Source organism: Lichenostomus cassidix, chromosome 8 (assembly GCF_008360975.1).
Source record: "Lichenostomus cassidix isolate B80296 chromosome 8, HeHo_3.0, whole genome shotgun sequence".
NCBI classification, from domain to species: Eukaryota; Metazoa; Chordata; class Aves; order Passeriformes; family Meliphagidae; genus Lichenostomus; species Lichenostomus cassidix.
In genome coordinates this window covers 25,172,092-25,197,438 of record NC_139489.1, presented here as the reverse complement: position 1 = coordinate 25,197,438, position 25,347 = coordinate 25,172,092, and the positions used below count along the sequence as shown (strand labels likewise).

The following is a 25,347-nucleotide window of genomic DNA, read 5'->3' as shown; positions in this document are numbered from 1 at the left end:
CCTAGTTCCTAACCTATTCCCAGAATTAGACAAAGAAACATGCACTTTGTTTCAGATTGTTTACTAGTTGAAGGTGAATTATTTTTGCATGTTAAGGTTGCATTCTGTGGTGATTCTTACCCTAGTAGAGGCAGCTAAGTAATCTTCTGAAGGTCTCTGCAGCTCAGCAGCTATTTAAACTATCACTTCTGGTCTTTTAGTTTCCTTTTTTTGGAGTATCTCAAGGTTTGCTATCTGGAGTCAGGAGAGCACTGCACAAACGAGTACAAGGTCTGGAAATAACTGGCACCTGTATTTGATTTGAAAACAGGACTGTTACACTCAGGGCTTAGTTTTAAATCTAATGCTCAGCTCTTTCCAACAAATTTGCATAAATAATCTCTAAAATATTTAGTTTTAACCTCTTCCTTGTGTTGCCCTCCTTGATAAATGCAGTTAAGTGAGCAGAGATAAGATTTAGCCAGATAGCACAGATGCTTCCTTCCAGAAAAAGCTGGTTCTGAGTGATGTGAAGAAGGTTAACAATAAACAGCAGAGTTTTAAGCCCTTTGGTCTTATCTGGAAGAAAACCTCTAGCATCTTTGTCCACATAAACCATAGAAAAACACTCTCCCCACACTGTTTTCACCCAAAGGAACAAACCAAGAAGAGCATAGAAGAAATTTATTAAGATAGCACTATTTATACAAGTTACTCATGCTAGAAAAAAGCATAAATGATACATGTAAACATTTGTTTACAGAATACTTGTTTTCCTTGTAAAGGTGCAAAATGATCTTCATATGTAAACACAATAATACCAACCTTTAGGGGGAAAGAGGCTTTTAAAAAAGTTTTAATGTCCCATTTATGACTGTAGTGTATTTTTTACTATATTCAAGCACATTAAAGTCTGAGTTACATGAAATCAAACTGTGAAGTTAAAGAACTTAAGATGTCAGCACTGCCTTTTTCATCTCAAGAATTTACAGTCCTCTTTTTTAAAATCAGTTTTAGTAAGGTCCACAGTTAGATCAAGTGCAAAAGGTCATTCTTCCATACCCAATAGAAATTACAGTACAAACACAACTGTTGAGTCTTGAGTTCTTCCCTCCTCTCCCCCACCTCTGGGTGCCTCCACAGTTACAGTGCCAGCAAACAGCCCTTCCTACCCAAACTCTTTGATGAGCCTCACACCTTTCCCTGCTCTAAACATACACAGGCAAAGTGCACAAAAATCACTCAAAGAGAGGGCACCATCTCATCATGGTCAGGAATTTTACAGACAGACAAGAGGGCAGCTGAGGTGAGGCTGGTCTAAGCTTTTTTCAGCAGGAAGGAGCTGGGTTTGGATCTGCTCATCCAGCAAGAACACAAGAAGTGGATGTCAGAATTAGCAGATGATACCTCCAGCCTGCTTCAGGGTGACATCAAGCAGGCAACAGGAGGAGAAAAGCTTTTAGAAGTGAGCAACAACCAGTTGGTTTTAGGTTCTGTTGTGGTTACAGGAGGAAGAGTACCAGTTTGGGTGGAGCCAAACTACATATTCCACACCCATCTCCATTTTTGCTGATGAACTGTTCATGGTAAGTCATTTGTACCAGCAGTGTTCTGTCTTCACCTGACAACTACACCCAGCCTAAGGGGGATCATCTCTGCCAAGGGGGCCATCAAGGACTCCCCAAAATATCCTATGATTCAGACGATTACATCATTCCATTGTAAAACTCCCCACCCCGGGGGAGGGACTGAACATTCCTTCCTGGACATTGAAGGTGTAGAATCTGAGGGTCTGGGGACTTGGACACAACCACCACCACTGCACATCCAGAGAAGGACCAGACCTTTCCACACAACCAGCACTTTTGACAAGACCATACCCATCAGTCCAAAGGGACTGCAAGCACTGTTTAATCAGACTATAGCCACAACCCTGACCAACAGAGTGTCAGGTTGTACTCTGACTTTGTTGGTTTTAAGCTAGTCTTCCTGTATTCATTGCATTTATTGTAATCTTTCTATTAAATTGTAATTCCAACTTGAAATCTCTCGCAGTGTATTTTTGTGGGGGTTAATTCCTCCTGCTGGTTTACCTTCAAACCAGCATAGGTTCACATACAGGGGAGAAGAGAGACAGAAGCTGAACTTTTGCACTGTAAAAAGGCATCATTTGAAATCCTTTTCCTCTCACCCTTTTTGGGCACTTCACTGATTCAGCTGAGAGATGAGAGTTCCAGTTCTGAAAAGATCCTCACAGCTCTCTTGTCCTCTAAGAGACCCCAAATGATACCACAAGGGTTGGAACCACAACAGCTGGCAGGACACAGCCCTGCCCAAACCACCAGCTGGTCGAAATGCAAATCACACATATACACATATATATAATAATAATACATATGTATATGCACACAGAGAGATGTATATAAAAAGCTGGAATCATTGCTGTGACCAATACAAATGAAATACATGATACAAATCAAATGAAAAAATAAATATACTCTGTGCACAGAAAACCTTCTGTGCAAAGGTGGCACCTTGCAGGTCAAGTACTTTTTTTTGAAGCTCTCTGTAAATAAGGCAAAAGCAATGTTTTCTGTATCACTTTTTCGCCCACCAAACAGCTGCCACATCCACTGCTCCCACAGCAGGAGAGAAAGCAGGAATCCCTCCTCGTGGCCAGACTCCCAGTACAGAGTGTAGGCTCTACATCAGCATCCTTTACGCTACAATAACTGTTACAGTTTGGTTTATTCAAAAAACGTAGAACTATTTAGAAAAAATACGGACATAGGCAACACTTCTACTTCTGTCCAGTGGTTCCCTGGAGTCTGACAACATGATCTCCCGCTGGGCACACTCCCACAGAATTCATTCTTATAATTCCATAGAAACAGTTAACCGGCAAAGAGTTACATCGGATCTAGACCGTGCATACTAGAGCTGCAAAGAGGTCCAGTGTCAACAAGTCTCTTCAGTTTTTCTAGGAATGAGAAGCCAGGGGACTCCCTCCCTCTGGAAGCTTACCATATATGGGATTCACAGTGTGTCATTTTGATAACCCCCACGCCGCCGCCCAGCCGCCGGTAGTTCATCCCGCCGTACAACCTGCAGAGACAACACGCCAGGGTCACACGCTGGATGGCATCCTTCGTGGGGACACCAGCCCTTGGGAGCTGCCGTGGGAAAGACTGAACCAGCCCACGTGAGCACAGTTAGACCATCATTAATGTCTGCTTAAAGTGGGCCATGAAGTTGTGTAGTACCCTTACACACTTCAAAAGCAAACAGCTCTATTTGCTCATGCCTTTCTCTCTCAGAACAGAAATTGCTGCTTGTTTTGACACCAAAGTTCTGTTAGTCAAATAAATACTTGCTTCTCCCTGTCTGGTAATGTGCAAGACAGAAAAAAGCTTTGTAGCTGACCATAAGCTACGTTTTGGGTAACACAGGACTAGGCTTAGTCTTCACAATTCAACTAATTTAATTTATATTTCTATACCCCTACATTCAGCTGATCCTACCAAGATACAACACATCCCAAGCACCATCTGTTTACTGAAATGGTGTCTACATTTCACATGGATATCAGATCTCTACAGACTCCAGCTGCATATCCCACTCTGAGCCACTGGAGTCTGCTGGCAGAAATGGGAGAAGCAAGTTAGATTTGGGAATAAATATACAAGCAATTGTTTTCAAGTATAGCTGTGATCAGAAAGGCTATTTCTCCTCTTTCTTTTCTGCTCAGTACATATTTTGGATCAGTAATTTCATATTAATTGTCTCAGCTTGGACATTCTTCCAGTGGCTGAATCTTTCTGATTTAAAGGGGAATAACATCATATGCTTGGAGTGTTTCCGCTCCTCCAAAAGGATTCAGAAATCACTGCCTCAGCTTGAAAGCAAGAAGTGAACAGGCTGAATTCTACCTGGTGGCTGTGAGCTCCTTCTGATAAGGCCAAGCTCAGTTTTATTGGGAAGCAGGAGAGACTCAGCCCAAAATGAACAGAAAGGGCATACTGGGATTTTTTCAAAATCTGATTGTGATTCTTTCTTACACTTTCATGCAAGGCAACAAGCCACAACGTGAATGTTGTCCTGACTCTAACACACTCTGTTATGGTACAGAGAACCTAATTTGCCTGGGACAGCTCCCAGCTGGATTTCACTATTTGATTGTCTCACAGACTCCAATTACCTCCACGTGTTAGCATCGGGATCAAACACCTCAATGGTCTTCAGGTACGTTGTGCCATCAAATCCCCCCACTGCCATCAGCTGTCCATTCACCACGGCCAGGCCAACCTGCAAAACAACCATCAGAGAGCAGCTACTTAGCTGGGATGTCCTGAAAAGAAGGGTTAAAATGAAAATGTTAATAAAAGGATTTAATAACCATGTTTGGTGAAAGGCAGTCTGCAGGAAAGGGCTGGGGTTTTTCTCTTTAGGGCATGGCACAAATAAAATACCCTAAAAAATGAGACATGGAAAGTTAAATATGTATCTCAGAAGAGATAATCTCTCAAAGAAAAAGCAGATAAAAAGTCAATGTCTAATCTGTAACTAAAGTGGACAGTGTTGGACAGCATACCTGTGTGCTCAGAGAACAGAAATAAATATGTGGTTTTTGCTTCCAAAACCAGTAGTTGCTCAAACTGTGATTCATACTTGCTCCACCAGACAGTAAAACACTAACACAGAGATAGACCTAATCCCCTCTTTACTATATAATCCAATATCCAACAATAAATATTCATACCATTTGCCTCTGCCCAAACATGATGACTACTGAAAACACTGCAGTAATCTGTTGTTCACAAGAAAGCACCATGATCAGCAGTTGATGGGAACACGCTGTCACTCACAGGATTTGGTGAGGAGAGGCAACAGCCTAAGCAAAAGCCCAGGAGCCCTGTTCCCACACACCTCAAGGCAATGAGAGTCTGCTGGAAATATGAATCTAAACACATGCTTACCCAGTTTCTCAGCTTTTTCCTCTGGGCAAATGGGTGTTTTCACCTCCTAATTCATCCAGAGATCCAGGTACTAATTCTGATAGCGTTCTTTAATGGTATCTCATAACAAGTATGGCTACGTCACCTAAAACCTCTGCTTCAAGCTTAACTGACTGCATATAAGGGATCAAAAATATTTTAAAACACCCTCAAATTACTCCATTTCCCCATCCAAAACAGCTGTCTGTGGCATGATTTGACTACTTGTTCATTCTCTAGTCTTGCTAGAGAGCTTTTTGCAAACTTTTTCCCTCACAGAAAAGAGGTAAAGACATGGAGAAAGCAGGAAGAGCCTCACAGGAGGCTCACACTCCACCCTGTGCTCTCCCCACCAAACTGACAATGACACCCTGCCCTGTGCTGTCCCCACACGGTGACACGTGGCACAGACAAGCCCACCAAGCCGCACTCACTCCGCTCCGCCGGGACGTCATGGCCACCACGGGAGACCACTGGTTGGTGCGTGGGTTGTACCTCTCGGCACTGCTGAGCTCTGTGGTGTCATCCCTGCCTCCCACGGCGTAGATCATGTCCTGGTACACAGCACAGCCCAGGTGCTTCCTCCTCGTGCCCATGGGGGCAATCGTGTGCCAGCGGTTCTCCTGGGGGTTGTAGCGTTCCACTGTGGGTGAAAGGGAGGTCTTTGGACAACAGGTAGTGGGGGCAGCACTTTTGGACTGATTTCCACACATTAAAAATGCCATGAACCTGTTTGTTCTCTCTTTTCTTCCAATGAACTCTTAGTAGTCTCCCTCCTATCTCCAGCCCCACACAATCTATCACACTCCATCTTCACTCAAGAGCCAGCTAGAAATGCTACAAACTGACCTGCAACACTTTTACCTTTGGCATCTTCCTCCTAAAGCAGAAAAGGACTGCTGCAGGAATTAAATCTTAAAAAAAGTTGTGCTTGCAACTGCTGTGCAAATGATCAAAGCCTTGTATTCAGGACACACTGCCAAATGGAGTACTGAGAAAGTAAAAATATGACACATAGCCAGGTAACAGGGGCTCATAAGCCTGGAGAGTGACTTACTGTATGGCAAATTAGAACTTGAAGAAGAAAAAAGCCCCTCAAACTGATCACTAAGTTATTCAGCTGCCATCTGGGGACATGAAGGGCTCCCAGGGCCAGGACAAGCACTGGCTGGGATTAAGAGACAGCAAAAGGCCTACCAGTATTGAGAGGGGATGTTCCATCAGAGCCTCCCACAGCATAGAGAAAGCCTCCCAGCACAGCCACTGCCACTCCCAGGCGCCTGGTGCTCATGGAAGCCACGCGAGTCCATTTGTTTTCTTTGGGATCATACCTGGCAAAAGAACAAACACCAGAGCTTACTGAAGTACTGACATCTTCACAAAGGGGCACAAAGACTGACTTTATTCTCTCCAAACAAAAATCCCTGTAAGATTTGTACAGTTCCTATCTTCTCTCCCACTTATCTGCATGAACTGCACCTTCTAAGAAACCCTCTTTCTCCCTGTGTCCTTTTTTTTTTTTTCTTTTTGTAATTAAAAAGTACCTTTCCACAATGTTGAGACAAGAGACACCATCCTGGCCACCCACAGCATAGAGGTAACCTCCAAGAACTGCTACTCCAACACTGGTCCTGCAGGTGCTGGTAGGAGCCACATCACTGCTCCACTGGTTGGTCTTTGGATCATACCTGGAAAAACACACCAAACAGGACAAATTACCTCCCTTGGTCTGCTTCAGACTCTCCCATGCTTAGGAGCTACTGAGGCTGTGAAACTTGCCTATCTTGAGCTTCAACTGCAACACAGCTCTTTGTAAGTTGGATAAAAGCCTTGAAGTGATATAATGCATCCAGTACATGTTATTCCAGGGATGTTCAAACTGCAGGTTGGGATGATTCAAGCTGAAGATCAAAGGTTCAGGTTCCTGAGAGAGACTGGCTAGCGTGTGGTAACTTGCAGCAAAGAGCAGCAGCCAGAGTTACTCTGCTCTGTTCCCTGCAGCTCACACAGCCAGTACTGGGACCCACACTTCCAGATAAAATATGAAGGAACCAGATGGACTTGGGAATCCAGAGACAAAGAAATATAGTGCATAGCAAGGAAGTGAGGATGTGGGAGATATAAGGCTAATATCATGATTTGGGAAGTTGGGAGTGTGCAAGAAGATAGGTGGGAAGAAAGGGTGGGAGGTAGGAGGAAATATTTGTGTAGTTCATTGGATTTGTTACAGGGCCAAGATTTAGCGTAGTAGGAGAGCTTCAGTCATGTGGCTTTCAGGCATGGGAATTGCCCTGTGCAGCTCCCAGAAACAGGAAGCTTGGTAAAACTTGTTTGACTTTTATCTTTCACAGGCTAAAACTGACCTATTTTCCTTCTTCTGTCGAAGTTTCTTAATTCTCTTGTTGCCACTTCCCAATAAAATTCCAGGATCTTTCCCTCTGCATCTAAGAAATGCTCACTGTAACCTCACCTTCCTCAACAACAATAAAATCCATAATTGCAAAGGTTAACCAGGATCACCACTCCTCCCAACAATTACACCCAGACTCATCTCCTAGAGATTCCTTTCTTTTACAAGAGGCTCTGGCTAGTCCCAGTGAGCTGGGGATAACGTGACACAAAGTGTTTTGCACCAGGGGTGTGCAAGGCAGCAGGAAATGAGAACACACTTGGCAAAATGAACTCATTCTGAAGAGGCTGCACCCAGGTTTAAACATTCAGCGGCAAAATTCTGCACAGGGGCCTAATGAAGACCTACCTTTCCACACTGTTAAGATAAGAGGAGCCATCGTGGCCTCCCACAGCATAGAGGAGGTCATCCAGGACGCTGACCCCAACGCCACAGCGCCTCTTGCTCATGGAAGCCACCATCCTCCACTCGTTGGTCTGGGGGTCGTAGCGCTCCACGCTGGAAATCGCATCCCCACTGCACCAGCCTCCCACTGCAGCCAGACACAAAACCCAGGGTCACAAAAACACCCACTGAGCTCATAAACTGCATGTGCTCCTGGCACCCCTTTGGACTCTGCCAGCCTTAACCCGTCTCTAAGTCACTCCTTCTGGGGTTTGTAATTAGAAAACGGAATGTGATTTTTCAAGAGCATTAACTAAAGTTTGGAAATACTGTGGCATTCACAGCACCAAAGAAACCGGGCAAATAAGAAAGTGTAAGTTAACTCAAACCCCCAAATATTAAAGCACAGGTCACAGCAGAAATAGGTCATGAAGATCAGCTTTATGGGAACACCGCCACCAGAAAATCCTGCCTGGAGTCTCCTGGCCCAAGCCAGCAGGAAACATACATAGAATCAGAATATCCTGAATTGGAAGGATCGAAGTCCAACTCCTGGCCCTGCACAGGAAAGCCCCTAGAATCCCACCATATGCCTCAGACTGTCAAATGCTTCTTGAGCTCTGTGAGGCTTGGTGCTGTGACCACTGCCCTGGGAGTCAGTGCCAGACTGTGCTCTGGGTGAAAAACCTTCTCCTAATATCCAACTTAAGCCTCCCCTGACCTAGCTTCAGGCCATTCCCTCAGCTTCTATTGCTGGTTACCAGAGAGCCAGGATCAGTGCCAGCCCCTCCTCTTCCCCTCTTGAGGAAGCTGTAAACTGTGACGAGTTCTCCTCTCTCAGTCTCTCCTCCAGGGAAAATGATCAAATGATCAAAAAGACCAAAGCAAATGATCTCAGTCCCTCCTCATAGGGCCCCTCTAGACCCTCCACCACCTCCTGCAGACACCACACACACAGCTGCAGAGATACACACCTGCAAAGAGCACCTCTCCACAGCGGATGGGTTTGCGTGGCCTCGTTCGCGGTCCCTGCATCAGCGGCCGCTCTTGGGGCAGCAGCAGGTAGTTTTTGGCTTCATCCACCAGATCCCTGTGCAAGACAGGAAAATATTAACCCCCCCGAAGCTCAGTCTCAGGAGAAGGGGCCAATCAGATCTGATGGGAAGAGCAGCCAGCACTGGTCATGCACCTGGGGTATTCACAAGTCACACGAGAACAGCATGAACAGCTCCGGTTAAATGCGCACTGTCACCTAAATACTCATCAGCTGTTTACAAGCCACTGACACAGTGACAGCAGCAATACAGTACCAGTACTTGGCCAGACTTAATAATATATATAGCCTGCTATAAAAAGACTGGTAAAAAAGCTATGACAAGAGATCTGTCAGGCTTACTGTGCAGAAATTAAAAACCCAGTCTGCCTCAAGCTAGAACTTAACAGTGAGTGGTTTTGCCTCGGAACAGAACAGGAGTTGGAAAGCACACAAATACATAGTACACACATGACCAATAGATGGAGATAGTACCCTTCTGATGAATATTTTTCCATCAGCTCTGGCCAGCTCACACTGTCCATCCATTCATGACTTTCCACCTGGACTAATCCTAATATTCCAAACCCTTGAATAAAACAAAAAAGAACAAAAAAGTCCTCCTTCCCTCTACAAATGTGGATTTCCCCCAGTATGAATATTTATTCAAGAAAAGAACAACTTAGCCTATGCCCTGAACTTCTTTACAATATGCACAAGATAAATCATGTGCTTTGTGGATGATGCAGAACTCCGTAGAACCAGAAAGGTGAGACTCGTATCATATGAGGAGGAAATGACAACTTCTCTGCATTATCCTTGTGGGAAAGGGCAGACTCTAATCCCAGAGTCCAATGCAGTTATCAAAGTGCAGACATTCTATGTAGAAAAACTACTTTAGATCCCACTGAGATCATCATGAAAGCCATGCAAGAGTTAAGCTGTAATAAAAGGCCATGACTAGAGGGGGAAAAAGGCAAAATGAAAATCAATACACTGAAAGGTCTTTTACCAACAGTCAAACTGCACACTCAGAGTTTGCTATTTCACGGAAAACTTGAAAGAACAAAACCACTTCTAGGGCACACCACTAGAAAACACTTTTTCTTGCTTCTCTTATCTTCCCAGCCTCCAAAGACGAAATTGTGAGGCATCACCCATTTACCAGTGACACATGAGCACAGTTTCAGAGAACAACATAATCCAACTCCATAAATGGCTGAGATTTACCTGCACTCCTCATCGCTCTTAATGAGTGGATCAGAACCCACTGTACCCACAAGGAACTTGGGACTCAGCAGGGGCAAACGAACATGCTGCAGGACCTAAAATACCAACCAGAACACCAATGGTGAACCACAGGTATCCACAGAGATGCAAAAAGCCAAAACAACAGAATTTTAGTTAAATGCAGCTTGTCTCACAGCATATTTGCCTTTTAAATATCCCAGTTTAGACACCCAGCAGAAAATCGGTCTTTGAAAGGGGACAATCCACTGGATCTATTAACAGGTGAAAACAAGGTCACAGTTGAAAACCTTTAAAAAAATCACAGATGTCAAGACATCTGCCTGAACACTAATTTCATTAGTGGTTTTATCAATCATTTAGCTCTGCTAAACCTCAGTGGTACTGCAGAGTAAATGAATAGTAAGAAAAAACATGTCTATCACAAAGGTTTAGAATTTGAAGGCCTGAGCACATATAGACAGAGGCAAACAGTTATAAAAGCATTAAAAGATGCCTTGAGAAGAGCAGGTTTTTCCAGTTTGCTTTGTTTATTTAAAACCATTTTCAAAAAGCTTTCCAGTAAATAAAGTTGCGTTTAATGTCTCTTTCCAAAGCAGAAACACCGAGGCAGGCAGACACTCACCTCTTTTGATCAGCCTGCCTGAGACTTCAGAGGCTTTGGGCTGACAGCTTTGTCAGAATGGTTTCTGCTCTGTGAAATGCCTTGGCTTAGATGAAGCATCACATTCCAGCAAAACCATTCTGACAAGCTCCACTGTAACACCATGAGGGCTGAGGCACAAATCAAGCAGCAGAGCTTAAAGAAGCACTGCAAAGCAAGACAGGCCTTTTCTTCTCCACTGTGGTTTTGATACGATTCTCAAAGCAGTGCAGGCAGGTTTGTCTGGACAGACTGCTGGAGTGAGCTTGTTTGGCAAGCCCTACCTGGGGACAATCTAACAAAGCCCCTAATGAAGGCTCTGGCCAGTGCATGTCCCAGCCTAGATGAAGGGACAGTGCAAGCCACCTAACACAGTTGGAAGTCAGAGAGAATTTTGGTGGCTTTACACCATTCAGAACTGCAGTGGCACCACCCTACCATCCCTCATTCCTCTCCCCCTGGATAAAGCAGCCTGCAATGTTCCTGTGGCCAGGATTACCTGTGGCAGCTGGGGTCTCCTCTCCTGAATGCTGTACTTCACCCAGGCCATGACGGCGTTGAACACCTGCTCTTCGCTGCGCACGTTTAACTCGTCACTCGATATGATGTCTATGAGCTGGTTGGCAGGAAGCAGCATGAACTCCTCACTCTCCATCACCTGGGAAAGGAAGAGAGAAAAAAGAAAAGTAAAAGCAAAGCACCAGAGCCATTCACCACTCCAGCACTTCGTGGACTGACCCAGCAAAAAGCCAAATGGCCATCAGTACCAACACCAACACACGTGAAGGGTTTACTGCACAGAGCAGAATGCAACAACACCACAAGTCACCTCTGGATGGGGATGCAAGTGACAGGGAATTTTACACCCTTTAACACTTTCAAAGGGTTAAGCCACAGAAGACATTGAACAGGTTTCAAAATTCAGGAAAAACAAAGCCTTTCTTTAAAATCAGTTTCCTCGTTTGCCGTGTCTAATAGATAAAGCAGAAATAAAACTGCGATAAATACGTGACTACAAAGCAGCACCGGAGCAGAGAGATTCACAAGGAAGCCAAAACAGAGCACAAAAATAAGAGTCTCAAGCAAGGTACCAGAGGCATTGCAGAAAAAATGGAAAGCCTGATTTGTGGTAGAACAGAAAATATTTCAGGAGACTCATCTGATCCTGCCTCTTTCATTTGCTCTAAATATACACATGAAGTATGCAGTAGTCGAGATGCACTAAAGAGGGAATCAGAGCCTCCAGAGCCCCTAAGGACTGATCTCTTGTGAAAGTCAAGCCACTGACAAACACATTAATTCCTTCAGCATCCAAGATAGCAACCAAGTTTCTCAGGAGGCCTTGGCTACTGCAGAAGGACTGTTCACATAGCGTGTGTCAGTCAGGCTGCCCTGGGAGCTCACACACCTCCATGGCTCCTGCACAGACACCAGGTAGATAGAAAAGCTGCAAGAATCAAAATTAAAACTGCAGAAACAGCCTGACTGATAACTGCCAGCTTGCCTTCTCCACAAGCATCCTCAGTCTGTAGCCTGCAATTTCCAAAAGGTTCAGGGACAGAAAATGTTGGCTTGTCCTTATCATCTGCAACCACATTAGAATTCCGTGACTTATTTCAGAATTTGCTGCATAAATTAAAGAAAAACACTCTTTGACACGATCATCTCAACAGCAGTCAGCTGTGCAGTCCTTTTAATTACCTGAAGAAGTTATTTAAGGGCACTGAACAAATATGCAGAGATTGTCAAGTAACTGACAACAGAAAATGTTGTCAAAAAAGAACGCAGCAGACAATGAGACCAGTTACCAGACTTGGTTCTTGGGATCCCTGGGCTTTCAGGGACAGCAGTGGCTGCAACAAGGTTGGGCCACACACTGCTTCAGCCTTCAAGTAGGAACTGGGTTGGTCATTAAAGATCTTTATCAGCTTTTTTCCATAGTTTCCCTCCCTCTAGAAAGCCAAGCTTATGTGTAAACTTGACTCTGACAGTTTGTAAATGCAGCTTCAGAGTCTGAAAACAGCAGCTGTGGAAATTCCTGAGCTAAAGATGCTCATCCAGCCTCTCCCTTTGACCCTCAGGACACCCAGTGGCATTGATGGCCTCACAAAATCCAAAGTACTGGAAGCACTTCTTTAAACTAAATTATTACTACTATGCAACTCGTTAGTTTGCATAGTAAAACAAATCATTATTTAAAACGCTTTGGCTTAATTATCAGGGCACACATCATAATTACCTGACTAATATTAATGATCTATTTGACTGACTTGCTTAGTGGACAAGAACTGGGCGGATTTCATTTCCTCTGCAGCATTCCTGTACATCAGTGCTTTCACAAACAGAGAGAATTAATGTCAGACTACACAATATGGAGTGCAATTTTTGTCTGTTGATAAAAGCACAAGTTGTCCACCCATAAATATAATTTTTCCCTTCACAAAAATGTCAAGAGACAAAATAAATAAAAATACAAAGGCTGTTTTTGTACAGTGGAGTTGTTAATAGAACCATTTCACATCACACACACAAGATCCACTAGGGGTTTTAGGCAACAAATTAAATTGGGAGGAATGGAAAAATTGGAAAAGCATTTTACCAAGAAGTTAATGATGTAATGCAGCAATACACATAAAAATTAATACAAGTTGAGGTTAGCACAGCAGAGGACATGAAGCAATTCTAACTGCATTCAAAGTAACTGCATGGGTTGGCCTGGTGCCTAGTGCTTAATATTTCACACTGCCATCCTGGAAATTCCCAGCTCACGTTCCTTTCTGCCAGCTTGGAGGAATGATGACCATGCAGGAAGGCAAATTTTTATGAGTTCTCAACCTCCACAGTGGAGGATGATTAAATGGACAAGTCCCTGGCTACCACCAGGGATCACCAGTCCACCCTCCAGATGGAAAATACTGCCAGAATGGAATACAATCCCAACGAGCAGCACCACTGACATTGTCTGCAGGGAAACAGTGGGAGCTAAAGAAGTGATTATTAAGGATGAAGAGCTGCAAAACTCCTGGGACACTGAAATGGACACCAAAAGCCACCCAGGCCAAAGAAATGGTGCTCTAATCTAAGCCTCTGTTTTCCAGAGGCAGTGATTAAGTTAGGTCAATTATAATTTGCATCATCTTCGAGGAAAAGTGTTCTCTTTTGCCTTCATGTGCTTTAACAGGGATAAAGAAGACAGAAAGCTGTCTTCAAGGGACTGCAAAAGAAAAGAAGCCCATAGCAAGCAGCTCTTAACAGCCAGCTGCATGTATTAATGCTAAAACATTTTAAAACAAAACTGTTAAGCTGTTAAAATGTTATTTAGAGGCTTGTAAGCATGCCCTACTCATGCAATAACAAGATCTAATAACCAGTAAAACGACCAAGCACTGAAAATAAACAACCATCTGGATAGCATCTTGCTCCCAAAAAAAAAAGCCCAGAAGAAAAGAAGTGCAGAGCAAGCACAGAGCACATGAAGTGGCCAGCTAAAATGTAGGGGTTTGGGAAACCACCAAGTTCTACAAAAAACAAACTCATCTTAAACAGCAAATTCCATTTGGTTAGAAAAGATATATTTAATTGCAGCTTTTGGAGTAAACTGATGTTGTGTCCACAGTCAGATACCAAGAATTGTCTTCACTTTGTCCAACAGTCATGTTCTGTTGCGCAGCTTCTGCTCAGATTTTTCTTACCTACTACCTTACTGAAATAAATACAATTCCAATCTGCTTCTTGCATCTCAGAAGCAAAAAAAAGAGACAAGCTGCCATCACTCACAGCACTTCCATACTGCTGCTTCTCTGCGGAAACTAAATTAGCACCAGGAGTTCCTGGAGTTCCTCTCTTTGGAAAGGATCTCCCTGTGAAGCTGGTGGGAAGAGGAGATTTCTCTGCAGTAGGCTACCTGTTCCAAGGGAGAGCAGAGTGCAGTTTCTGCAAGAGGCAAGAAAAGAATCTCTCTAGCAGAAGACCACGCTGAGCATGCTCCCACACAGCTCCTACACAGCACCTGCTTCCAAAATACAAATTCCTGCCCTTCCAACCAGGGCTTAGGAAAGACACTACTTAAAAAGCATTAGACTCCTTTCTGCATTTGGGTGTAATATTTCAGTAAAGACCCACTTTTCTCTGACTATTGCTCACAGAATCCTTAATTATGCTGATCCTTCCCTGAACCAGCTGCTGGCATTTTTTTTCCCCCAAAAATCATCTAGGCAGAATTAACAAAGGATGAGAGATTTGAGTTTATAAAGGTCAGCTACAATATTACACATCTGAATTATTTTCAGACAACTTCTGCTGAATAATAGATGCAAAACCCTAGTTCTGCTACAACAAGGGATTTGAAGACTCCCCTGAGGCAGCCTTATGCTTCCCCAAACACCCACTTCTCTAGTCCCAAAGCTCAACACCAATTTCTTTGGGCTCTACTGATGTGTTGTCCTTACTTTTAACACCTGCCTCCCCTCCAACCATGTAGAATCCAGAATTTTTCTGACAGAGGAGCTGACTGTCATACCATCGTGCAGGCACAACAGATTCAGTGCCAAATCCAACTGCACCCACGACCTTGCCTCCCACCTCGCACTCACCACACATCTCTCAGGGAAGAAATGCTGTGGGTCATACACAAACCACCAGTACAACACACCCAGTACCTCTTTCCCCTTTCTTCCCTACTTAACATCTGGCACCCATCACTATGAGGGCACAGAGCAGGTGTAAAGGCAGGATTTGGAAAGAAGTACAAAATGAGAGTTACTCAAAGCTCTCACAGGCCATGTTGACAAGACTTTATCCCATGACTCCAGCACACCAGCTCCTTACCTCCTGGAAGTTGTGCTGTGTGAATTTGTCAGCAATCCTCAGCAGTTCACGGCACGAGTGAGTGTCAGCAAAAGCCCGGATGCCCAGGCAATTGGAAGGGTCCAACTGTCTCTTGAGGAACTCACAGCAGGCCTCCTGGATCTCGGCCAGCTGGAGAAGGCAAGCAGCTGGCAACAAGGTCTGGACGTTCCCCTCTTCCACAGTGATCTGCGAGGTGTAGGCAAAGTCAATGAGCAGCTCCATGGCCCGCTCATCGATGTCCCTGATCACGACTTCCGTCTGCCGCGACTCCGCCAGCTCCCCGGTGAACATGGCTCGGAAGTAGGGGCTGCAGGCCGACAGGATCACCCTGTGGGCGTAGATCTTCTTGGCCCCCACTACCAGCACAACATCGCAGAGCTCCCGGTGCTTCCGCAGCAGGTTGATGACCTCCAGGGTCTGCCGGGGGTGCTTGTCGGAGATGTAGGGCATGCGCGCAGGCTGCGGCACCCCTTCGGGCAGCTTGTTGGGATCTCCGAGGGTGCAGCGGCTTGTCACGTCCATTCCGGTCTCTCCTGGGCGAGTGCTGGCACACCTGCAGCGCAGGAGATAAAAATACAGCACCATGGTTGGGGAACCCACGGCCAGCCACGCTCCAAAGCTCCGCGGCTCGCACCGAGCACCGGCAGTGCCCGTGAGTCCGTGCTGGGACGGGAAAACAAGCACGTGACCACATGAAAGAGGAATCCATCTCCAACCAAAGCTGGCTTAGAAGTAAACAAATGCCAACTTGCAGCAGGCTTCTATTTATTGCTATTTTTATACGCTTTCCATGACACACGGCTGTAATATCCAGCTAGACATACATATTTATGAGCTGAACCTCACCGTAGCCTCGTGTGGTAAAGGCACATTATCCCCATTTCACAGAGTGACTCAAAGCACAGATTAGCTGACTTGCCCGCTGTCAAGCGCTGGAGTTTTCTCTGACAGAGCTGGAGGATGGATTTCCACTGCAAGGAATTCCAGCTCCACGATTTAACCAAACTCCTCTGTTCCTCTATCAATGTTTTTAATGGGGTTGCTCATCACTGTAATGTCTGAACACACTAAACTGCCACACAGACTTCAGGAGCTCAAGATGGCCTGCACACTACCATGAGCATCTTTCAGGTTCACAGGATACCCATTTAATCATCATCTCTTCATTATTTCTGAGTCCTGACTCAATCCACCTTCTCTGACACATGTCAAAAGAAAGTTAATCTTCCCGAAGAGTGACAGACTAAGGACTGCAGAAGGCAAACAAAACCAAATCAAGCCTAACAGGAAAAAGCTAAAACAATCCAAGTATCCATGACTATTGACCTACCAAAAAAAGAAGAAAATAGAGTCAGCATGGTAACTTTTGAGATGAGGAATCCCTTAAGAATACTTAAACGAAGTTACTGGCACACAGAGGAAAAGCATAGTATCTTCCCAGTTCCACATGCAATTAAAAAATCAGGAAACTGCTGCCTCTTCCCACATCAAAGGAAAACCATCACTTAAAGCAATTAAAGCATAGCAAACAAAGTATGAGAGTATTGACAGTTTATGGTCATTGGAGATCTACTGAAAGACGTAAAACATGCTGTCTACTACCAGTTTCTCTGGTGCACAGGCATTTGTTAGCTGTCACTACCTTACTCTGTTCATATTAAGAGTTAAAAAAACCCCAGGCTTGGCTTGGCTCAATGTAATTTGCAGCAGGCTTGAATGAAAGAATTTAAAAAAAAGAACCTCACATCTTTTCCCCTCATTATTATGTCAAATGCACTTTCTAAGCACTGGGAAACCAGTTTCTTTGCAGCAGCTCAAATTATTCATTTGCATCTTAGCCTGTTTTCCCATTCCTCCACACCCTCTCCTTGATCATCATATTCAGATGTTTTATACCATTACTTCTTCCTCCTATCTTGGTTACACAGATCCAGCTGGGGCTCCCCTCTGGGTTTTGCTGCTTGCTCCTGCTCAGTCTCTGCACCTTAAACACCTTGGGTTTTTATCCCTACTTCATCCTTTTTAGATCCATCATGGTTCTGCTTTCCTGACACCTCTGACAAATCCTCCTGCTGTTACACTGCCTCTCACTGTCCTCCATCCACTCCTGTCCCTCACAATCCAAATTCACCTTGGGGGGGTTTGACAATCATTCTCAAAGCTCTGCCAAGTTCCTCACGAGCAATGCATAAACTAAGCTACCCTCGCAGCAACACACACAAACCAAATTTAACGGTACCCCTACAAAAACCCCAAGAAACCTTGGCTGAAGATTAATTTACCTAATTGGCTTATTTTCACAGACCTTAACAGCCAAGGCCAGAAGGTAAGTAATTTAATCCCTCTACCAAATGATGGAGAAAGGTGGTGACAAACATTCCACTGTAGAGTTTGGCTCTTGCTAAGCAAGTTAAGTGGATTTTATTGTGCATTAAGGGTTTTGAACTATGTCAAACCAACTCTTGGAAGAAAAAACAGAACACAATTAGAGCTCTTTTAAGACAGAGGCTACTACAATTCTGGACAGTTTGTCTTAACTGGGATGCCAGTCAAAGCACAGAAGAAGCATTCTTCAAATGAAAACCCATTTCACATAACTGCACTTCATGAGAGATGATGCACATCCAGGACCGGCCATCCTTCCAGAAAGCACAACCCCTCTGTCACACCTGTAGATCTTCCTCAAAGACATTTCCCACTAAAAACTGCCCTAAAGCAGATCTCAAAATGCTTTTTAGACTGGCACAGGTTCCAAGCACAGACAGACTAGATTAAGGCTATGCTGCCACAAAAAATACACAATATTCCTGCCAATCCCACCACCCAAGACTCCCTGACAACACAGAGCAATGGGAAGTACCATCTTATGCCACAGGATTACTTGGCCAGATTTAGGCCGTAGCCCTACACCTCCGTAGGCAGGACAGAATAGGATTTTTCTGCCCAAATGAGGCCCTGCTGAACACATCTTTTACTCACTGAAAAGGAGTCTGGTTAGCAAGAACTGGAGTCATTCCTGCTTTGTTCCCATCAGCATTTATCTGAGAGCCTGCATTGTACCCAGCCTCCTTCCTCCTGGAGAGAAAGTGCTGGTTAATGATTAAAGAAGACTGAATGGATGGAAAAAAGAGTAACAAACCAAACGAGCATTCCTGATTCACCCATAACTTATCTCTGGGTGATGCAGAAGACAGTGATCAATTGGCTCAGGAATTTCCATGCTGGATCAACCCAGATGCTTGATGTGAAGCTCGGTGGGCTGCTGCTACACACAGGCACAGAAGTGTGAATTTAAAGGACACATCTGATCCTTGTGTCTCCACGAGGATCATAATTCCCCTGCATTATGTGTGCATTATGCATATATATGCACAGAGAATGAAATGATGAGTCAGTAGCTTAGAGGTGTGAAAGACAGAAGGCAGCACTTGATTCTCACATGGCAGGGGAGCTGCCTCCCCCCACACAGAGCTCAGAGCTGCTCCTGAATACCCGGGGTGATTAAGGAGGGCTGAGGATCCAGAGGAAATGTGTGTGTGTGGATAAAACACTCACACCCAGCTATGCAGATATTCCAGGATTAGCTTCCATCAAAATGCAGGGCTGGGGAAATCAGCAAATACAATGGGATTAAGAAAGGGCTGACAAAGGATCAGTTTTTGTAGCACACTGCTGAGAAGTACAAATGGGAACACAGGCAGCCTGCAACACAAAGTCAGCTAAATAAACAGGCTGCTCTGCCTCCATTTTATTCTGCTATGCCAGTGCCCAAAACTTCATTCATTAACAGGAGCATCCATGAGACATCCATCCTTTCAGCAGCTCCTCCCAAAGTTCAAAAAAATACCTAATAACACACACCTAAGGAAAATTCTCTCCCATTGTGTCACAGGGCACTTTAACTTTCAAATCTGCTTTTTTTTGTTGAAGATAATGTATGTTTCAGTACGAGATTACAAACAGGCTTTAACACGGTTCAGCAGAAAACAACAGGCTGACCTAATGCTTATGAAACACAAATATCAGGCTAAAAACATCAGCTGAAATCTAAAAATCATACAACGCTGGAGTGGATTTCAGTAGCAAGAGATTATAGTAGCAAATAAAAATAACAAACCAAATTGGTAGTGATTTCTGTCAGTGCCTTGATTTGAAATATAAAAGTATTTCCTATACGCATTATAAAACTGCAAGAACAAGGACCATTGATTTGGCCCAGCCTTGGGCAACAGAAGTCACCACCACAACATGCCAATCAAGTAAATGGAAATGCTTTACTGTGGCACTCAGTACTCTAGGAATTAAGTTAGCTACAAGTCTGGTTATTAAGAAAAAATACCACTGATTCATTTTCTTGCCTAGCAAGCAAGGTTTCAATAAACTTTCTCAATAAAGCTGAGTTATGGAAACAAGCAAATAAACCTGACTGAAATATTATTTTAGGTTACACAAAGGGAAAACAGCAAGGATCTGGTGTATTTGTCCCTATTTACATTGTTTAGTTTGATTTTCATTGACCAAGCCCAGAAAACTCAGTTTCACCCGTGAAGATGCCCATATTCTGAAAGAGGAGATCATTACCGGAGTCATCCAAAATGTCTCTGAGCACTTGTAGTTTCTTTTAGGCAAGAGCTACGTCCAAGTGGCTGGATTATTTCCTGAGGGCACAATCAAGATCCCAAACCTCCTTCCTCCAGCGGGGGCTGGCTGCTCAAGCCTGCTCTGACACAGCACTGCTGTAAGCTGGGAAAAGGCTGCCAGGAAAAGCTGGGTGAGAAAGAACTGGGAGAGCTTCCCCAGTATGTCTGGGAGCTGCTCAAGCTCTCATGCCTGAGCTGTGTTAATCTGCACCTGACTGCACCCACTGATTCTGAGCTGTTGAACTGACTTCCCTGCTTCCTTCCTCACCCCTGCAGACCTACCTGAGGAGTGCAGGACTCCTGACTGGCCCTGGCCACCAGATCTGCTCTGCTCTCCTTGTCTGGGTGCTGTGGCACCATGCCCTTCACTGAGAGGTCTCTGCTGCCTTGTTTTTCCCTTCAGCAAAACCACATTCTCTTGCTTCTCCCTGAGAGTGAGCAAGGACAGCCTGCCCCAACCATCCCTTCATTCCTAATGCAGGGTAAATCCTGTTTGCAGCAGCAATGCATTTTCCCTACTATAATCTTGACAGGAATAGCTGGAATTCCTTGTCTGTTCACGCTATACCTCCTCCCCTCTGAAGGCTATACACTTTGACACCATCTCACAGTGTTTATTAACCCACTGCTGGCCAAGCCCCACTCCCTTCTTCGTGCAGGACCTACCAAAACCTTCATGTGGGGTGTTAAATTGCCTTCAGAGCCCTGAGTAAAGGGATAAAAGAAAGTGCTCTGCTGTCTGCTTAGCTGGAGCTCACAGGAAGATCTGTGTCCAAAATCCAATCAGGAACCTCTTATCATTTTCTGCTAAGACAGGCAATAGAAGAACAAACAGAAATTTTAACAACCCACACAGAGGCCCTTAAAACAGGCAAGTGTATTCAAGAAGTCCACAGCTCACAGCAGAGATGTGCTTGTCAGGCCAGGCTGCAGCAATAACAAAAAACCTCTACTTCTTCAGCCCTGTGCTTCTGCCCACGATTAAAATAAAAACTGTCTGACTGGCAGAACTTCCACAACAGCAAATCCAAGGCCACGAACAGACACATGGACTCCAGCACGTGAATTCTCTGTCTCAATGTGACATGCAGAAAACAGCAGGCATGGAAATGAGTTCAGAACCTCAACTTCCCCTTCAGGAACAAGAAAAACAGGGAGAAGCAAGAACAGAAGCCAACCTAGTCACCAATTTTATGTCATTTTGCAAAAATATCTTGATAAACGGAGGCCAACATATGAACCTGAAAAGCTGTTTAAATCTTTACCAACATAAACCCACAATCTCCACTGAAGAAGACTACGATGAAAGAGAGCTCGTCTGCTATTTAATCCATCTTGGAGGAAAAGGAATTCACTGTAAAAGTCACATGCAGCTCCTCATTGTCCAAACCACATTTCTTATCTTGGCAAAAATGCTGAACAATACCCAGGCTCAGTGATGCCCCTATCATGTCCAGGTTTACTCATTACTGAGCTGCAGCAGTGGCACAGGCCTTTTTGCTGTGCTTGAGAAGTGTATTTAATTAAAACAACATCATGCCATTCTTCAACGTTTTAAGTGACTATTTACTTCTTGCCTCCTTACACAGAGCCCCGGATAATGGTTTCTGTAGCTAAAAATGCTCTATATATTCATCTATGATTAAAAGCCTTGCCTTCTCTTAAATGAGTGTTTACAAAATTACCCATAATAAAGTTTTCCTCCTTTCAATATCCCAAATAGCACAAACAGACTAAGCAAGCTGCATGAGTTCTCTTCAATTCATTTAGAGGTGAAGAACTACAGGCAACTTTGTTTCCACACAGCCTGTGTCACATACAGAAGTGTATCCACTGCTAAACTTTGGTGGGATTGCCATCAAACAGAGAAAATCAACAAGAACTAGCAGGAAACCCTGTTTGCAAACCTGTCATCATGCTAAATTACTGTGACAACTTTTTCTCTATATGAGGGAGAATGTTTTTGACACAACCACAGCAAGAGCTCCCCTGAATTAGACTTCAGCTGCATCTCCAGCTCGTTAGAACTGAAGCAGCTGGCATCCATAATTAGAAAAGGAAATCTCCTTTTCACCAAGACCTCACCCCATCAAACTCCTTTCATTAAGGGAAAAATAATGCCCCTTGGAAATCAACTTTAAATTTTTTCCCAGGCAGTTTATTTTACACAATTTGAATACCTAAGTAATTAAATACTGGAATTTTAAATATGACAGAAAATATGAAGGAAGTGGAAAAGAGGATGGAGAATTACAGTAACTTGTCTTCCATACTCTTTCAGGAAGACATCTAGTCTTGTAAATACTGAAAACTAAATACATTTAAGAAAGGACTAAAGCAGAATGATTTATTTCCCAATTCCCTGTAGCCAGGCTTTTTTTAAAAAAAATCCAAAACCACACCACATTTTACGGTCCAGGCACGTACAAAACCAACTCATGTGATTTATCCCATTTAGGGAAAAGAAGAACAACTGTTTTTGTGTCTTACCTGCGCATTGGCTTTCCGTCCATGCACCGTGAAGAGAAACCTTCACCCTAAGCTTCAAAACCTGATCCAAAAGATAAAAAAAAAAAGGAGAGAAAGAAAGGGTGATTTCTGAAGCAAAAGAACCTTCTTTCCCCTCTTCAGTCTCCCTCCAAGAGGGCAGCGCTGACCACAACCACGTACTAATATGCCTTCAAGCTCTTATCCAGTTATAAATTCACAGCCCAGATTAACAACAGCTGGATTGCAGAGGATAAAGCACAAGAAAACATCATCAACATTAAAAATATTTTCACCACAGCTGCACAAAGATTCCTTACCGAATGGAACACACACACATTATGAAGTCAGCAAACTGCCTGCCTCCCTGAATCCTCAAAACTATTCTACCAAAGGAAATATCTGAAGTTACAGGGTGCTCACTCTCACTCCCTGCTCAGAGCCAGGAGGTATCTCTCCCTCACACATTTAGCAGAGATTTAAGGCAGGCTGGCACCTAATAAACAGCACAGTGCTGCTCACCAGCTACACTGCAGAGCCAGAATTTGATAGAAGATAAAACTTGTGTCTGGAAATTGAAGATAACTGTGCCCCAGAGGTAAGAGGGATGCTAATAATGCTACTACATCTGCAAAGATTAACGATGCTGCCTGATGCTCACTACACTTCCAATCCAAATATTCATTTTCTGAGAGCAGTAACAATTGCAAACTGCACAGGCCTTTCATATTCAACCCCCTAACTTCTAATTCTAATGTAAATTAACCCTTTTTACAAGGGCATCGCTTGCCCCAATTTCATTTTTGATGGCTAATCACTTAGGAATACATTTAATTCAATTATTATTCAAACCATAAGCCTAACTTTTTGTCAAAAAAAAACCACTATAAAAAGAGAAAGGTGCTCTGCTTCTACACTGATAGTCACAGGCTTCTACCCATCCAGAAATGAAAAGAGAAACGGAAAACCACTGAACTATGGGAAAAGCAATAACAGAATGAGAATGAATTAAACCTTAAAATAAACACAAGTAGCATTTAAAAGAGAAAAAATTAAATTTAGGAAGAATAAGATCATTTTTGGAAGACTGAGACTGTCAGATTGCAGCCCTGCATACAACAATAAGCAAAATATTTTTGGCACAATTAAAATAAGCTGCAGAACGGTTATAGCTCTATTCGGCTACGTGAAGAAGAACCTTATTTTACATGCAACACTCTCTAGGAGCATTATCCCAGACACACAAACAGAGCACTTCGCCAGCTAATGAAGAATAAGCTCAGACTTGCTGTCTGCCACACTTGCAAATTACTCAGGTTCACAGCAAATAAAGCAAGGCAATTCCTGCCGGTTAGGGCATCGCATACCAATTCCCCCCGAGCTCGGGCTGCCCAGGCTCTCCCGGGAAGCAGCGCATCCCTGCCCATCCCTGCCCATCCCGGTGCGGAACGCCGCTGTCCCGCGGCACGGCCGTGCGCCGGCAGCACGGAGCAGCCCCTCGCAGCGCTCCGCACATGCCGGGCAACGCGGACAAGGCTATTCTTAGCCCCCCGATTGCATCAGATTTAATCCCCTTAAACCCACGTTAAAAGCCGGGAGGGGGGAAGCGCACACACGCTCACACACGAGAAATAAAGCCATTAAGCCGCGGCGCTGCGCGCTGTCCGGGGGCAGCAACAGGCTGAGGGACGCTCTGCCAGCACAGCCTGGCCCCGCAGCCCGCGGCACCACTCGGCCGGGCCGGCGGCAGCTCCTGCGGGACGGGCAGCGATCCCCCCGCGCCGGGCCCGGCCCCAGGGCCGCCCCGAGCCCAGCCGAGCCGAGCGGCGGAGCCCACGCCGCCCCAGCCCGCCCGGCAGCGGAGGGCCCAGGCCGCGGCGGTGCCCGGCAGGACAGCGCTCCCCGGCCCGCCCCGCGCCCCCCGGCCGGCCAAGCCCCGGGCCCAGCCCCGGCCCGCCGAGCCGCCTCACTCACGCCGGGCGCGGGGTCGTCGCCGCCGCCGAGCCGCGGTCCCGCAGCGCCGCTCGAGCGCGTCCTCAGCCGCAGGAAGCGGCCCGGCCCCCGCCAACCGCCGCCGAGCCGCGCCCGCCCCTTCCGCCCCCGGAGCCGCCCCCCGCCCGCCGCAGCACGGCCCGGCCCGCCCGGGCCGGAGCGCCGCTGCGCTCGCCGCCAGGCGCGGTGCCTCACCCGCCGAGCTCCCCGCCGCCGAGCGGTGTCCCGGGGCTGCGGCCGTGTCGCAGCGAGGTGGCAGAGCCGCCGCACGGACAGGGCCCCGTAGGTCCTGTCATAGGATCATGGAATCGTCAGGGCTGGAAGAGATCTTTAACATGATACCGAGTGCAGCCGTGCACCCAGCAGTGCCGCTGGAATCACCAAACCACATCACCCAGCGCCAGATCCAGACGCCTCTTAAACACCTCCGGTGACTCCAACACCTCCCTGGGCAGCCTGTTCCAATGCCTGACCACCCTGATGGTGATTTTGTTTCTTTTCCCCTAATATCTAGTCAGAATCTCCCCTGTCTCAGCTGGGCCATTTCCTCTCGTCCTCCCTCTGCAGGCCCGGCAGAACAGACCGACCCCAGCTGGCTGCAGCCTCCTCTCAGGTGGTTGGAGACAGCAGTGAGGTCCCACTGAGCCTCCTCCAGGCTCATCTGCTCCCAACATTTTCTAGACCCTTAC

General features: G+C 45.3%; 1 protein-coding gene across 6 annotated transcripts; it reads right to left on the bottom strand.

Annotated features, from left to right (window-relative positions):
- Window positions 1-45: 45 nt before the first annotated feature.
- Window positions 46-24,790, bottom strand: KLHL20 (kelch like family member 20). Of its 6 annotated transcripts, none has more exons than XM_085068534.1 (13): window positions 24,641-24,790; window positions 22,670-22,730; window positions 15,519-16,092; window positions 11,191-11,349; window positions 10,031-10,125; window positions 8,742-8,857; window positions 7,732-7,915; window positions 6,518-6,661; window positions 6,171-6,304; window positions 5,408-5,616; window positions 4,178-4,284; window positions 3,004-3,084; window positions 46-289 (listed from the first exon to the last, which is right to left on the bottom strand). In XM_085068534.1, exons 2-13 carry the CDS (start codon window positions 22,690-22,692, stop codon window positions 241-243), a joined length of 1,875 nt encoding a protein of 624 aa, XP_084924660.1. In that variant the 5' UTR covers window positions 22,693-22,730; window positions 24,641-24,790; the 3' UTR covers window positions 46-240. The 6 variants fall into 6 exon arrangements, with proteins under 6 accessions (XP_084924660.1, XP_084924664.1, XP_084924659.1 ...); XM_085068538.1 differs by lacking the exon at window positions 24,641-24,790 and adding an exon at window positions 20,846-20,986; XM_085068537.1 differs by lacking the exon at window positions 46-289 and adding an exon at window positions 650-2,919.
- Between the last annotated feature and the right edge of the window lie 557 nt (window positions 24,791-25,347).